Here is a 15940-nt window from a genome sequence, read left to right as displayed (position 1 = left end):
CCGTCCATATATTTGTCAGTTGACGCTCATTAATGCAGCGCGAGCGAGATATTTTGAAGTTATTGTGTTTTTATCAAAGACAACACCAGGGGTAACATTTTAATTTTAAGAAATTGTTATTATTTGCCAAATAATATAATCGACTCAGGAACCTATACGTGTTTGTAGGGAGATGAAGCAGCCACTAGATGTCAGCATTGGTACAGAGTGAACAGCTTTAAAGGTTAAGACGTCCTTCCTGTCCAAGACGTTTCATTCCTGACACACTACATGGTATGTGGAGCGTGCCCTTGTGTTGTAAACAGTGAGACAAGAACATTAGCCTACGTGATAGGAAACCATTTACAGCACATGTTCCCCCAATAGAATATATTATCTGATTAGTTGAACCACCTTGTCGCATATATTTTCATATTAATGAGCAAGATGGCAGGACACTGGGTTTAGGAGACTCTTGTTTATCTCCAGGGTAGACCTGTGGGTGTCTTGTCAGAGACTCTTTACAGGACTCAATGGCATGTCAAGGTGTTTAGCAGGAGTTTATCTGGTTAATCAATGACTGACCAGTGTGCCAGGGATTCAAACCCTCCGGGATCACGAAGAGACAATAGACAAGGAGACGGAAATAAGACGGAAATAAGACAGGAGGAAATGTGTGACACTCATGTTTGTGCCAATTAAATCAAATGTTATGTTATGGTTTTAAACTGTTAGTGTTTTTGGACATTGAGGCATTGTAGCACCTTTCAACCCTAGAATGCATCTTTTCATTTAGAGTAGCACATCTGTAGTCATTGCTCATGAATGTCCTAACCCACAACCGTTGCATGATACGATTCACATGACTGGAGTGGACCTTCGCACCATTCATGCAATAACTTCATAACAAGTACAGAGTACTTGTAAAAGTAGGAGGACAACACATGTACAATGCAAATTGAATAACCATACGAATATTATGAATACCTTAAGAAAATGCAACGAGCCATTAAACTAGAATATTTGCTAAATAATATGACTGTAGTGTCATACAGGCTCCTAATGCTTTCAATGTGAAATTAAAATCACTAAGAGCATAAATTACAGTTTATTGTATGATATGTATGAAATTATTCTCACATTGACAAGTTTGTTTTATATCTTCCAAGTCAACATTTCTCTATAATAAACCTTATTTTGACGCCATAGCTTCCCATATTTCATGGATCCAGAAAATTAATAACACATTGATTTCCTTCTAACAGACTTTATATGTGGAAGACATGATTGATTCAATATAATTTTAGCTGTAGCTGCTGACAGAAATGTTTCCAAATACTTTATGAACTCTCTTTGGGTATAGGACTAAATAAGTGACGACCTTTTTTGATGTTTCTTTGCAGTGATGCAAGGTTTTGCAAGGTTGCAGTGCAGTGACTTGCGGTTAGGAGGAATGAGAGATCTCACTTTCTTTCCCCTCTGAGTGAAGGCAAGTCAATTCCCACCCATTAATTCTCTTGTGTCTTTTAACTGCAAGCACATTGTGTAACTGAATTACAGTAATGTATGTCATGTGATGGAATATACGCATACTTTATAAGAACATTAAGCTCACTATTTATTCATCATCTTTTGTATTGAGAATAGTCATCGAGCTAGTCATCTAAATGTGTATTTAGTGCATATGCACACCGTGATGATGCACTCTCTCCAGCACTCACCGCTACAAAGAAAAAACATATGAAATGCTCTAATGAAATAGCCTAGCAAAAGCTACAGCCAAATTAAAATATATTTTAGAAATAAAGGAGATATTGCAATGACAGTAAGAACCTTTCAGGTGGTATAACTAGCTGTAGGTGTTTCCAGATATGTATTTCAGACAAAGCAGGTGCAGCAAAACACATCACAGTATGTTGTAGCTCAAGATGCAAACATCAAAGCAGCAAAAAGTAAAACACACAACTATTGAGATGTGGAATATTATTTTGTGTTTTATTCATTAAATGTGTATGTCAAAACAAGTAAATAGGCCCACATTGCATAATGAAATTATTACTAGAGGATCATATTCTATAATGACACATGCCCCGTAATGCAATAAGTTTTTAGATAGAAGATATTTGAAGTTTGTATTGTTCTTTTTTGTGTATCTCTTGATTTCTTTTGTCTCCCCCATATCGCCCACCAAACGCTGGGCTTTTATTTTGAAGTCGACCCTTGTGGTAGGCTTGACAGATTAGGATCCGCCCTTTTAACGAGGTAGCCATGGAGACCGCGCGAGAGCGAGGCAGCTGGTAGAGTTCTCACCGCGAGCGTTTCCGCTCACCTAAAATAAGGAGCTGGCGAGTCGAGGAGGACAAGGAACAACGCGGAACAGTACTGACGGAACTAGACGACGAAAACACTATTTGTTTAAAATATTATTTAGCCACATTCTGCTTTTTGGGTGTGTCCATTTTTTACAACCGTTAATGCATCGAGTGTGAAGCAGTGAGAGGAGGGCTCGCCGCTGTTAACCTTTACACTGGTGAGTCTTCCTGTGTTTCGCAAGCTAAGCACACATAGGCCACTATGAGATCTCTTGTCTGTCTATTTCCTCCCCGTTTGTATTTGTTGAGTGTATTATCAAAAACAGGGGGAAACGTTTCCCACGCTAGAGCAACATTTCATTATTTCCTCAAGGAGAAAAGTGAGTTGTCAATTGTGTTCTTCTCAACTAACGTAGCTGTTAACTAGCTTAAGTGTGTCGTTAGTTAAGCTAGCTGTGGTCAGGGACACACGACCATAAGCTGTTCGTGAACGCTATGATACGTGTTGTTTCTGTCGGGTTACGTATTCTGTCGGCTTTAATTGTTTATCAGATAACACACCCTTCCTTGAAAAAGTACTTAGCGAGACTATGCAATTGTAAACCGGCTCGAGTAGGCAGTTGGTCCAGTCTGTTAGCGTTACTGTGTTGTTGTTGTGTTTTTACATAATGTAGACAATATTACGGAGTACAGATACAAAACGTTGTCGAACAAAAGGTGTTCGGGATTATTTATGGTGTGAGACTAGCTGAGACAAAGGCCTAACAAATGTATGTGTCGCCACTTTGTTAGAATGAGTTTGCCTTGGTTTTGTCTTTGTTTTTGTCCTCGCTCTCTCTCTCTCTCTGTGTGTGTGTGTGTGTGTGTGTGTGTGTGTGTGTGTGTGTGTGTGTGTGTGTGTGTGTGTGTGTGGTGTCCTGGCAGCCCACAGTCTTTGTTTAAATAGCTCGCTGTACAGTTGCACGTGTCGAAGCGTGTGACTCTGCTTTACAGCTGCCATGGAGGCAGTTGACCACGTTTCATACAGTTGCACAGATTTATAATTGAGTTTTAGGGTCTGTCTTGCTCTGATATACCCAACATTGTAATCTCCCACTGCCTCGCCTATGTCCCAATACGAGTTTGAGTGGTTCTTGTTTGCTGGGCAGGTTAAGCAATGACAGGCCACAGCAAAGAGCAGGGAAGTCCAAAGGTGAGCTGTTAATTATAATTTATAATGGGGAACAAAGATGACATGTACATTTCAAAAGACGTATGAAGCCATGGAGAGGAAGGCAGGACTATGCTTCCCTCTTAGAATATAGTTTGGTGTCCTGTGCCTAAAAATGTTTTGATATAATCGTTGTGCCTCACATGTAGTTGTGAGACCTGGTCGGGAGGAGATGATACTGTATTTGCCACACTCTTTATACTGCAGTAACTATCCCTACTTTATGGTTAGATTGGATGTTAGTCCGTTTTTGGCTTGATATGATGGGGTTAGCAAAAAACAAACAATCCTGCTTGGCTATTTTATCCATCTATAAAGGTATATTTATTAACCATTATGCAGGATTTTACCTTACTGCCCACCCCCCAAAGGTGCTGGAAAATATTTCCCCACAATTATAAAACCCAATGTTAGTAAACGTTTTCCAGACAGTTGTAACAATCTCACTGCAAAGAAAAGACAGTTTGTTGAGCGGGACAATGTTCAACGATCAAAGCTAAACGCTGACCAAACAGGACGTTGTTTGCACTTAGTCATTGATCCACTTTGTGCCTTATGTCAATACATTTTTTGACGGCAACTTTTAATCTATTTGGCAATTGTAATTGTTTCCATTATTTCTTGATATTTTATCATTTGTTTTAATCCTATCCTATATTTAAAGGCATCTTATTTTGCTGGGCAGTGTGAGTTCAATTTCCACAGCCTGATTCAAACCTAAATGTGTTTGATTCAAACTTATGTTTCTCACTGCAGAACTTACAAGAGGTGACTCTTTTTAAAAAGTGTCAGAATCGCTCATTTGACTCTCATTGTTCAGATGGACTTGTTTTGTTCTCACATTGTACACACTTTGGCTTTCACAGAGGAACTAGCAGATAGATAATGGGCAGCTTTAATGGCTCTCAATTTAAAACGCATTGTGTGACTGCAGTGAGATTGTTACAACTCCCAGTCCAGCATTCAGAGGCCTTTTCTGTTTGACAACATAGCTGAGAGAAAACATCTTGCGTGTAAAGAGAAGAACACAGCGTTTGGCTTCAATCCCATTCTCAGCTTTCCCCACCTTTCCCCACTGTCAACATAACATGACAGTGTCCCTCTTGTTTCATCTTACTTCTCTTCTTCTTTTTCTTTTCTACGCCTTTCACTCTGTTTTTGTCCACTTCCTTGCGGCAGTACAGAGGGATGCTTGGTCGCTGTGGGGCTTAACACTACATACATTTCTTTTTTAACAAAGGGCCCTTTCTGTGCTGCCATGCAGAGCCCCATCTCTGGGCTCCCTCCACAGGCCCAAGCGGGCAGTAGCATTCGTGTCTATCGGGTGGAAATCTCCTCCCGGCTGTTTCTTTGGCACACTGAGTGCTCTCTGTTCCCGGACACATGCCTGCGCTGCTGCTCTCCTTGGCTCCCTTTGCATTCCAGGAGCCTCGGGCAGCTGAAAAACTGCAGGAGCAGCCTGCTGGCTGGCTGGTTGTCTCACTGGTGTCTGAAGTGGAAAGTTGCATAGTTTTTCCCCAAGTAGAGGCCTAAACAAACAAAGTGTTTATGCTATAAAAACCTCCAATTTCTTAATGAAATGAACCCAAACATGGCCTACACAACTGACAAATAGCATTGCTATTTTTAGCAATGTCATTCAGGCCCGCAACTAACAATTATTTACATTATTGATTAGGCAACTTATTCAATTTACTTTAATTATTTGGCTAACTGTTAAAACCCTAAGATATTCAGTGTATGCAACAGAGAAAGATGCACATCCGCTGTTCTGTCCTGTTCCGTGTATGAAACAAGGGAGTTGTCTTGTACTTTTGTATGAGTAAGTGTTTGACTTTCTTGCAAAATCGGTGTCTATGGGCTGACATGTACGTGTCATTTCATAAAAAATAAATAAATAATTCTGTTGAGTCAGTCTAGATACATTTTTGCTTTCTGCTAGTTGTATTAATTTCAGTAGATGCTTCAAGTTTGATAAGCTGTATATCATATTCTGTTCACTATCCTGTTCCAGTGACACTAATATAACGGTGAGTAGTCATATGGCAATGATGGCTTAGATGTCAGCCATTTAGAATGGCTTTTGAAATGATACTGATGGCTATTTAAACGCGCACCATTTGACTGTACATACAGCATTGGTACCGCAGGCTGTAAATCGATGCAGCTCCTGACAGGAAGTTTGTTCATGTGGTTTGACTCGAATATTTTTTCCAGGAAACACAAACTAAGTCTCTTGAAGTTTAAAATAGCAGCACCTCCTTGAATGTGATCTGTCAAGCTCAACGTCTTTGGCAGTGTCTGACAGGAAACTAACACAGTTGAAAGTAAAAAGTTGACATCCATACTTGGAAGTATTTTGATGCTTTTGCTGTCAAACTGCTTGCTGTGTTATTACTCAATTAATGAGCATACAGTCAGTGCATTAAAATATCTGAAAAATAATCCTTTCAGGCTCCAAGCTGTCTTGTTCCAGCTAATTGGAATGCTGTATTTTATTGTACCATAGCACAGAGTTAATGACTTTGTCCTTTCTCAGACGCTGTTGTGTAAAAGCAATTGGGCTAATTCTGCTTAAGTTTTCACTTTGCAAACATACTGGCCGGTCAATACAGTGCCCTCAGCTCCCTCAGGAGGTCAACCCTGTATTATAAATGCCATCCCAAGTGGTTATTTACATCCCAACAAGTACCTTTTAAACAAAACACGTGCTATCTTTTGTCCTGCCTTTGACTTTTGTTTGTCCTCGATATTTATAAGCCGTTCGTCTGGCATATCATCATCTGAGTTACCGCAGGGTCTCTCTGTAGGCCTTCGCAGCAGTGCTCTGATCCCAACATGGACAAATGAGAAAGTGTCTGTGGATCAAATGGCTGGCACAGGCCCCATGTATGTGTTTTTGACTGTGTGCCCCTTGGCTCATTGCAGAACCCAAACTGTCCTGCCAAATTTGGTTTGCGTCACTCTTTCCCAGTGGCATCGGCCACATGCAGGTATGCCTCGCCATCCTACTTCAGAGAGATGGCAGGCAGAAGGGGGCCTTGCTGTGGGTGTGGTTGTGGGTGTGGGAACATTTGTGCCAATTTAAAGTATCTTGATCATTTAAAATCCAACCTAGTGCAGGACACGCCAATGTGAAAGCACAGGTAGGTACAAAAACATCCATGAATGTGTATGTCTGTTTACACTTACTTCTCTCATCACTGTAGTTCCGGGTCATCGGTAGCAGTGGCCACGCAGCAGATCTGCAATCAAATTCACAGCTCTCTAAGTGCAGCCATGCCATTATCGTAGCCATTAGCTCAGCAGCCTTGAGTAACTGTAATGGGCCCTCTGCCCTCTCTTGAGGATATGCTGCCTGCCAGCAAAGCTAGTTCCCTGCAAACGCAACTACTGATACTTCATCCCGATCTCTCTGTAGAAACATAATCAAGACTGCGCACCTGCATCCCATTTATGTAATGATGGCGTAAGTATCAGTGTCCCCCCAATCAATCAACCAACAAACGCTTTTAGGATTTAACAAAAAAAAGTTGGTCTCATGGAGAGAGATTTGTGATGAGTGTTGATGTCTGTTTTTCCTCCCATAAAGGTGTCTTGCAGTAACTCTTTCTCTGCACTGAACAGACTTAACATTTAAAGCTTTTTTTGCAGACGTTTACAACGGATCCCACCACCTACTAGTTAAGAACTTCGACAAATGTAACAATAACATTGTGCCAGTCAGTAATGAAAAAAAATGCATATTTGGCTGATATTGTGTGAAATTGTCTCCAAAAGATATGTCACATTTATCCTCAGCTTATATGGTATGCTGCTAGCCTTATGAGCAGCTGAAGAATACAGGACATATTTCAGAAAGTAGCACCTGATGAAGTTATCTTCAAATAAGTTATCCATCACACTCTAATGCTCATAACAGTGTGCAGCATATGGCAGCGTTGCATCACAGCAGAGCAGATGGTGGTATGGCATCTATTTATCATTCAACTGTACTGTTTCCTCTTTATTGAAATGCTTTAATAATTACATTTGAGGACTGCCTGCTACAAACTTTAAGTTTATGTACATTTATAAAAGCATTAATAGACCTATAAATGAACTAACATATCTTCAAAGTTCTGCCGATGGCCAGTGCCGCCCAAACACAATGGAGTTTTATTGAAGTTACTTATTCAACGTTGATTTTTGTACTGACTCTCTTACACACTTTTAGCCTCTCTACCCTAATGCTCCTACCTCCTCAGCAGCAGGGATCTGTTTCCCAGTTACATCATCTACAACAGACCGTAATGGCTGGTTTATTTAGTTAGATCTTGTGGCAGAGATCAGAGGAACTCCCCTGCTGTTGCTGCCACTGATGGATTTATAAAAAAGAGCGCCGGGAATTGCCGTTTGTCTGCCTGTTGGTGTTTTGAATTGAAGGATGCTGTTTAAAGAACTAAAGTATAAGACTAGGAAATGCACGTGGAGTAATTCTTGCCGTTGTTATTATCAGGAAGCCAACCGTTACTTGATGACACGCAGAAAAGGCCTTGTCTCTGTCACTCTCTCGCTAAAGCTCTCACTCTATTCCCTCCCATCTCTCTGTGTTGCTTTTGGTTACATAATCCTTGCTGAATGTTGATAGTAATCCGCGTCCTCCCCCTCCATCCCTTCCTCTCTATGTGGCCTGGACAGGTTAAGCCGTAGAGGACTCTCTCTCGCTGGTCGCCGGAGGAAAAGATGTGCGATGGAATGGTAGCGTTTCAGACGAGAGCCCTGTCCTCCTCCTCTTCCTCAACCTCCTCCTTTCTAGCCCACAGGCTGGCTGCCTCCGCACTTCTCCTCCTCTTCACCCTGCTCCCCAATGGTCACGCATCAGGTAAGATAAAGACATACAAACGCACACATTTTCTCTCTCTCTCCATCTCCGCGTTCATGTGATACATGTTGACTAAACTGCCATCTTCGCCCTTCTCTTGTGAATCCCCCCCCCCTCGTCTTGCAGGTCAGTTAGATTAAATTGGCTTCCTTTACCCTTGGGTCTGTGAGGTTGCGCTGCCTTCGAGCGGCAGCTGAGAGCCCAATCCCTCCCACTCTGTGAATCCATTCACTGCCCTAATGAGTCACAACCGTTCCTTCCACTATTGAGTGAAATAGAGAGATGGTGTTGTCTGCGGTCACATTACTGTCATAAGGTTTTAATCAGCGATGACATTTAGTGTCCTCTGAGAGCTTTTACCATGGCTAGCAAATATAGTGGTGCAACGGATCATAAAACTCACGGGTTGGATTGAATCACAGATCGGATCAGCACAAAAGACAAAAGGGAGCAAATAACTTTTAGCGATCCCTGATCAGGTTTTTTTTTTGCCGCGATACTAATTACTGATCAGTGATGATCCATATTGTATAGTGAACACATGATAACGTTATAATTTACCTTGGCCCAATTCTCATTTTCACTGAACAGAGCCTGAACAGATCATATGGTAACCGTGGCTCTCGCCCTGTCATTTTAAACACGGATTGGTTGTTTACGATGTAACATTATCACAGCCCGGTGACTAGAAAAGTATAAATTATGTCCTGATCACATATTTTACTGAAAATTGAAGGATTACAGTAAAAAGTAAAACTTTATGCCACACCGGAAGGGTTAACTTCAAACTGTGTAATTAATCCGCGGCTCACATGGTACCATGAGGGGGATCCGTACGGATCACGGGTCAGCAGGGGTCCGTTACACCACTTACTAGCAAGCTTTGTTTATTGCCCCACAACCTTCTGATCAGGTTTTGATCTTAGATTATTATCTTTGAATTTCAGGTATCAGGTTTTCAAATTGATTTGATTGTTGGAGGGGAATTTGGTTCACAAGTTAAAGTAACCAAAGGCAGATCACAGCCACCACAGGACCTACAGAGCTAGTGTCCTCTTCTTAAGGAATACAATGTTGGTAGCATGTACTCGTTGATCCCCTTCACTTGTGCCAGCTTTCCTTTCACTTCAGCTATCCAATGTTCCAGTCACACAGCTTGTGAAATGTGCCAGATGTCCTTGCCACAGAGTGCAGGCAGACTGTGTATATGTGTGAATAAGTAACTGTGTGCGAGGGGTGGTTTAAGGCTTTGGGACGATTTTAGAGCTTTAATTGATTAACTTTCTTTAATGCCTTTAAATAAAGGAATGTGTGTGTGTGATAAATGGCAAAGGAAGGATTAGAGGTATGTGAGAGATGAGCGGATGGACAGGGGGAGGGCACTGCTGATCCCAAGTGTTCTCTCTCTCTCTCTCTCTCTCTCTCTCTCTCTCTCTCTCTCTCTCTTTCTCTCTCTCTCTCTCTCTCTCTCTCAAACTCTTATGTAATGCACATGATTCATGTGGAGCCCAGAGGGACTGGTATCCCGCTCACGTTCTGCATCCAACACACTCGCACACATTCACCAGCCCACGTGCTCTGTGTACTGTATATGTGTGCTCCACATACTGTGATTACTTATGGATGGTATACATATTGCATACAGTAATATGTTGTATTCAGTGTCAGAAGACAGACCCTGTATCGACCATGTTCATGACAGTTGGCGCAATACATAGGAACACATTTTTTGTTTAGGATTTCTTTTCAGTACCCATGATGCACCTGTGCCTTTAAGACTGCTAGTCAACTGATGGAAAAGGACAGGAGGTTCTCTAGGACTATTTCCACTGGCATGTTTAAATGAAATGCTTGAATGAATCTGCCTGGATAACACACAGAATCAAGTTGACCTTTTTAATTATTACATATTTTATTTCGTTTTCTTATTGATACCTGTACTATTTATGTTGTAATTAACCTAGATTTTAAGCATTTAATGGATAATTTGAGGCGGTGCTTTGAGTGAGCTGAACAATACAAAGGTTAGCTTTGGGTGTTGTCTTGAGGTGTATTTGTAACATAACTTCCTTATAGTGCACAAGGCCGCATTCGGGCTGACTCGCAGTTCAACAATTATGGGTCTTAAAATGGTGCCACGCTTTTGATATTTGCTCTCCTGTATTAAATTAATATATGTTTTAATATTTTTAAAAACATGTAAATATTTAAAACCTCTTCCCTAATCTGTTAATTGTGATTAAGTACATAATTTCAGATATCCGATGAGGGAATTTTCAATTCGGGCACTGTAGTGTGAACCTAAATATTTAATCCCACATCACAAGCTACACTTGCATTGAGAAATGGAAGATTTGGAGTCACAGGAAAAAAAGAACGCAAATAAAAGAATGACACTTATTGCTTATTGATAAGAATACATGAATATAAACAGCATGCATGGGCTGTATGAACAGATTAAACTAGAGCAATTTCAATACTAAAACAACCAAGAAAGAAATTGCAGCATTTACATCAAGGAAGTATGAAATACAATCTATAATTCAAAATGTTACCATAAAGGCGAGGTACTCATTTTAAAGGTTTAAAGTCGTCATGCTATTATTTCTTCTGTTCACCGGCCTCCCTCTCGCTCCTGCGTGGCATACATAATTTAAATAGGTGATCCCTTGACGTGTTCCAGGGATGGCGATTGCTCTGGACATTTTCATGAATATAAAATTTCATCACTGCTGACAGGCTTATTCCAGACTCATACAAATAGCAGTGTGCTGTATGAATAGAAATGGATACTTAGAATATATCCTGTGCAGCATTTACATACAAGAGCAAAAGCTCTAAACACCAGAGACGTCACAGAGCGGCATCACACTTCTATTGTAGATTTTATTTAGGTGATTGACCTTGTTAAGTAACGGGAAATAAGATGGAGAGCAACGGTTGAGGGACTGTTCGCTCCCAATTTTGGTTTCTCCAACAGAGAAAGGAAAAGCTTTGAGCTCCCGCATTTTATCTTTAGAAAAGCTAGGACGACAATTTATTGTACCTTAATATGCTCAGTTAGATAGTCACAAAGCCTTTTGAATCCGAGGTATTTTTAGAAGCAATCAGTCCAAGCCAAGTCTTTTTGATCTGTTGTTCAGCTGTTCATTGTAAACAAGATTAGCTGCTTAGCTAATGTAAATGGCTACCTCAAATTTGTGCTTGTGATTACCATGTATGATTACATTCGTGTTAATGATTTATTGTTCCAAAAGTAGCAACATGCTGAACAAAACATCCTCTGCATTCAAGCAGAGTGCCAGTAAACAAACACAGCAACAAAGCTGCACTCTGGGTTTTGTGTATGCACAAGATAAATGGCATCAGTCTGGAGGATTTTCAGGGCACAGTGCAAACATTAGTTGTTTCATGTCTTTTCTGAGTCTATCTGACATCCCACTAATGTTGGCTGCATAGAGCTCTGTTCCTAATATGGTGTCAATTCCTTACAGTGAGCCTTTGTGGTTTGTTTCAGGGGGAGCGGACCTAGACAGTGAGTCAGAACTGACAGTAATAATGATGGGTACTCAGAGCGCCAAAAGGGTCTATTCACATAGATCACATGGCGTGTTTTCTGCTCTAACAGAGTTATATGTCAGGAGGAAAAAATACTCGGACCATCCTTGTGGGTCCACTTAAACAGATAAACGATACCGCCTAAAAACCCATTGTCTTCTAGAGTTGAGTTAAAGCTGTACAGGAAAGTGCCGGCGAGGACCAGAAGACTCTCACAAACAAGCCTGCTGTGTACGCTGTGTGGCGGTGACGTTTATGTATGTCCATGTGTGAGAACGGGAAATGGCTTTCTCCCGGTCTGGAATAAAAGTGGAGTCATAGAGGGTAAAGTCAAGAGCAGGGGGAGGAGAGCAAGAGAAGGAGCAGAGAGCTGCCCTTATTTCCTCTGGGACTTATGTTTGTTTTCGACAATCGATTGTTGTCCATTCTTGGCTTGAGTTGAATACACTTTTCTCCACCTGATGAAGGCCTATTATACAGTCGGATCCCTTTTTTGTTTTGGCAGGTTTTGCATCACGGGGTGTAGGTCCATGAGGGTGTTTTCTCAAAAGTCGAGTTCAAGGAAAAAGACTCCACAACTCCTTTTTTTTCTTTTTTAATAACAGAGTAGACTCCAGTGGCTAGCATAGCGTCATTGCTCTGACCAGAGAGGAAAATATCTGAATGAGCCGTGCCCTACTTCATGCGTCTTCAAACAGCTGTATATTATTTGAAACTTGTTGCTTTCTGCAGTCAAACAAAATGGTGTGTGTGTGTGTGTGAGAGAGAGTCTGCCGGCACACTGTTGATTTCCAGCCCTCGCACAAAGTTTGCTAGATGTGCTGTGTATCCAAACAGTGCAGCCCGAGGGAGGGAAACAATGGGTCCTGTGCAATTAACTGTTCGGAATAGTCCCCTGAAGTCCTGTTAGCAAGGCAGTTTGAAGGCAGGCTGGAGTAAAGCAATTCGTCGCTGGCTACTGACTCCCTTCTGAAATGTGAGAACAAAGAGGTCTTTTAAGGGGGGGGGGGGGGGGGGGGGGCACAGGCCAAACCGCAGCAAGCTGCAGCTCCACTAGATCACCAGTCTGCAATTAGGTGTGTGTGTGTGTGTGTGTGTGTGTGTGTGTGTGTGTGTGTGTGTGTGTGTGTGTGTGTGTGTGTGTGTGTGTGTGTGTGTGTGTGTGTGTGTGTGTGTGTGTGTGTGTGTGTGTGTGTGTGTGGCACTGCACAGACACTTTTCGAAGAGGTCAGTGTTCTTCTGTCTCACTCTCCAGCCTTTAGCTAGGTGAGACCAGAGCCCATTAGCAGCAGTCTGGTTGAATCCATCAGCCTTTCTCTTTCATTACCTGTGTGTTTATCACTTGAGCCATGTCCAGACCGCAGTGTGGACAGGCGACACAAGACCATTTAATTTACTTTATACAGTTGACCAGGCAGTTTGATTACTCGCTGAAGATCCCAGATGGCCAAGATTAGTGTGAGCTTCACAGCGCCGCCACTTCACCTGATAACACTAGGCTTATCATAGGATGTGATTTTCTTTTTTTTTTTTTTAACTCATTTCATTTGATTTTTAATGTTTGGGGTGATGACATTTCATGTCGGGTACACATATTTTTGGTTGTGTTAATTGTATGTGCAGTGTGGTGACCTCCATCTTGTTTTTTCTCCTCTGACGGGTGATGTATTGTAAAGGTTAATGAATGTCAAAGTAGGAAGTGGTGGCACCAGGCACACCAGCGGTTGAATCTGATAACATACAAGCTTTTATAACCACTCTCTTACTAGTTATTTGTCATGCTAATGCAGTGAATGTAATGACAAAACAAGGCTGCTATTATTAAAAAAATACGCCATGCTACTTTGCATTGTTTAAAGCTTCGTTTTTTTTAAAGCCTCTCTGCAGAACTTGAAGATTATTTTGAAGCTACATTAAGGCTGGGGAGAGGAGAGGCAGTTTGTAAATTGTTTTTCAGTGAAATGTGTGTGGTTGTCTGAAGCAGCAGGCAGTCGTAATGATTTCCAAAGGGCCTCATCTGAGGGACCAGCCTGCTGAGTAGAGGACATCTATGACTAATGAGCTGCTAAATATATCCCCAAGCCTCTCCTGTCTTCTGTTGTATTTGCTTCTGTTCTTTCATACAGTCTTTTATTCATTCTTTTTGTTTAGTTTTTTTCTTCCTTCTTTCATTCTGTTCTGGACCATCTTTGTACTTTCTTTTTTGATTTTTGTATTCGCATTGACAAGCTGTCTTCTTTATATCTCGTGAAAGACATATTCATGTTAATCTCTTTTTTCATTTTCACTTAAAAAAAAACAACAACCTCTGTTCTGTCTCTCATTTTCTTCGTTTTCTCTTTATTTGTTTTTTTCCCCGCTCCTCTTTCATGTGTGTTTTTCTGGCCCACTGAAAGAGTGTGGGCTGATTTTGTTTTTTTATAACGCCGTTATTCAACAGCAGCATCCTGTTCAAACAAGTTCATCATCTTACACATAAGGCACCAAGCATCCCACACACATGCTGCACAGTGTTTGAGGCAACCACACTGTGTCAGACTATGAGCAACCAGGTCGTGACGCAGGCCCGGCATGAATGGTTTTCTATACAACAGTACGGAAGTGCAATTGGTGATATCCTGATGACAATTTTGTGCATTCAGCGAACCATTTTCTGTGGCATTTCTCATTTTCCTTCAATATGACTGGGAATATGTAAAAACGTAAGCCGACAAAAGGCACAGAAAGACATTCTTATAGATCAAGGTGATAGCATTTCTTCGCTACGCTTGGTGACAAATAAAGCTGCTCTTACTGTAGCTGCTTCACAATAAAGCTTTCATGCCGTTTCTATGCTTTTAATGTGAAGCGGCAGTACATTTTGGTTTGCAGTAGCACTATCCTAACACAGACATTACAACTTCAAATCGCAGAAATGTGCTTTATAGCTCCTTACCGTGCTTTCCTTTTAGCGGCCTGCCTCGCCATCAATTTAGCACAACAACTCGATCAAGAGCAGCAACGGACGGTCATGTTTAGACCGACTCTTCTGCTAGGAATGCACATTGAAGTACAGAGTGGAGCTGCATATGAACCTGCCTCAACATGCCTCAGCTGTACCGAGACATTGTAAATGTGGCAATACAGTACTGCATCATGCACGGGCCCTTCGTCTGTTGACTCAGCTTTCAGCTTCTAACTTTAGCTTTGTCAGAAACTCTCGTCAAAACTTCTTCTAGTTTACTTGCTAATTAGTGTATAAAGAACATGTAGGCTACTCAAACACAGTCGGTCTCAGGCTGCAAAATAAAGTAAACTTCTGGATCTGACAGACTTGCTGATTTTGAGCTGAGGGGAAGGGCTGGGCTATACATGTGCTATCCTGCTGCATTCATGTTTCTTGTTATGATGGGTGGATGTTGTGTACAGATGTTTCTCTTTAACGGAGTGCATTTCATCAGAAACGGCTTCATCATTGCTGTCTGATTCGGAAGTTAGCATTGCACGGGTTCCCGCGACACAAAGCCGATGACATTTTTCCTTTTGGATTGTGGTTTATTGCAGAAAATCTGCTTTGTGGCAATCACAAGTTTGTGATACTTACACATTTTGGTCAGCAAGATAATCGTCACAAATAAATATCACTTTATCATTTCTGAAGCGGGAACACAATTGGCAGAATTAAAAAGCCAACGAGCCTGTAAAGGGATTCAACGCTTTCCTTAAAGACACTTGTGCTGTGCATAGTTACTGAATCGTAGGCTGGAGTCTGGCTCCTCACTTAAAGCGTGACATCTCTACTTTCTGCACCACCCTTTTGACACTGTCAGAATTCAGTTTCTATTGTGACTCCAGGATACATACATGATTCCTCCTGCGATGTCCAAACCTCTCATTAGTTTCTGTTTTGTTCTGTCTAGTCCCATCTCTCAATCTGAAACCAGTCCATTAGATGGAGTATTGAGATGTTTAGGGGCCAGTTGGCTTGGCTCCACTCTAATGCCCTCTGTCCTTATTACATCATCTGTAAACAGCACT

The 15940-nt window shown here is 41.4% G+C and overlaps 1 protein-coding gene across 1 annotated transcript in view; it reads left to right on the top strand.

Annotated features, from left to right (window-relative positions):
• The first annotated feature begins 2417 nt into the window (after positions 1 to 2417).
• Positions 2418 to 15940, top strand: part of susd6 (sushi domain containing 6) — a 30515-nt gene continuing 16992 nt past the window's right edge. The window contains exons 1-2 of the mRNA XM_079215484.1: positions 2418 to 2509; positions 8182 to 8365. Coding sequence (XP_079071610.1) covers positions 8227 to 8365 — 139 coding nt within the window. The 5' untranslated portion in view covers positions 2418 to 2509; positions 8182 to 8226. The remainder of the gene's footprint in view (positions 2510 to 8181; positions 8366 to 15940) is intronic.

This window comes from Taurulus bubalis, assembly GCF_910589615.1.
Source record: "Taurulus bubalis genome assembly, chromosome: 3".
Lineage (NCBI taxonomy): Eukaryota > Metazoa > Chordata > Actinopteri > Perciformes > Cottidae > Taurulus > Taurulus bubalis.
Note: the sequence above shows the minus strand (reverse complement) of the source record. Positions and strands in the feature narration are given on the sequence as shown.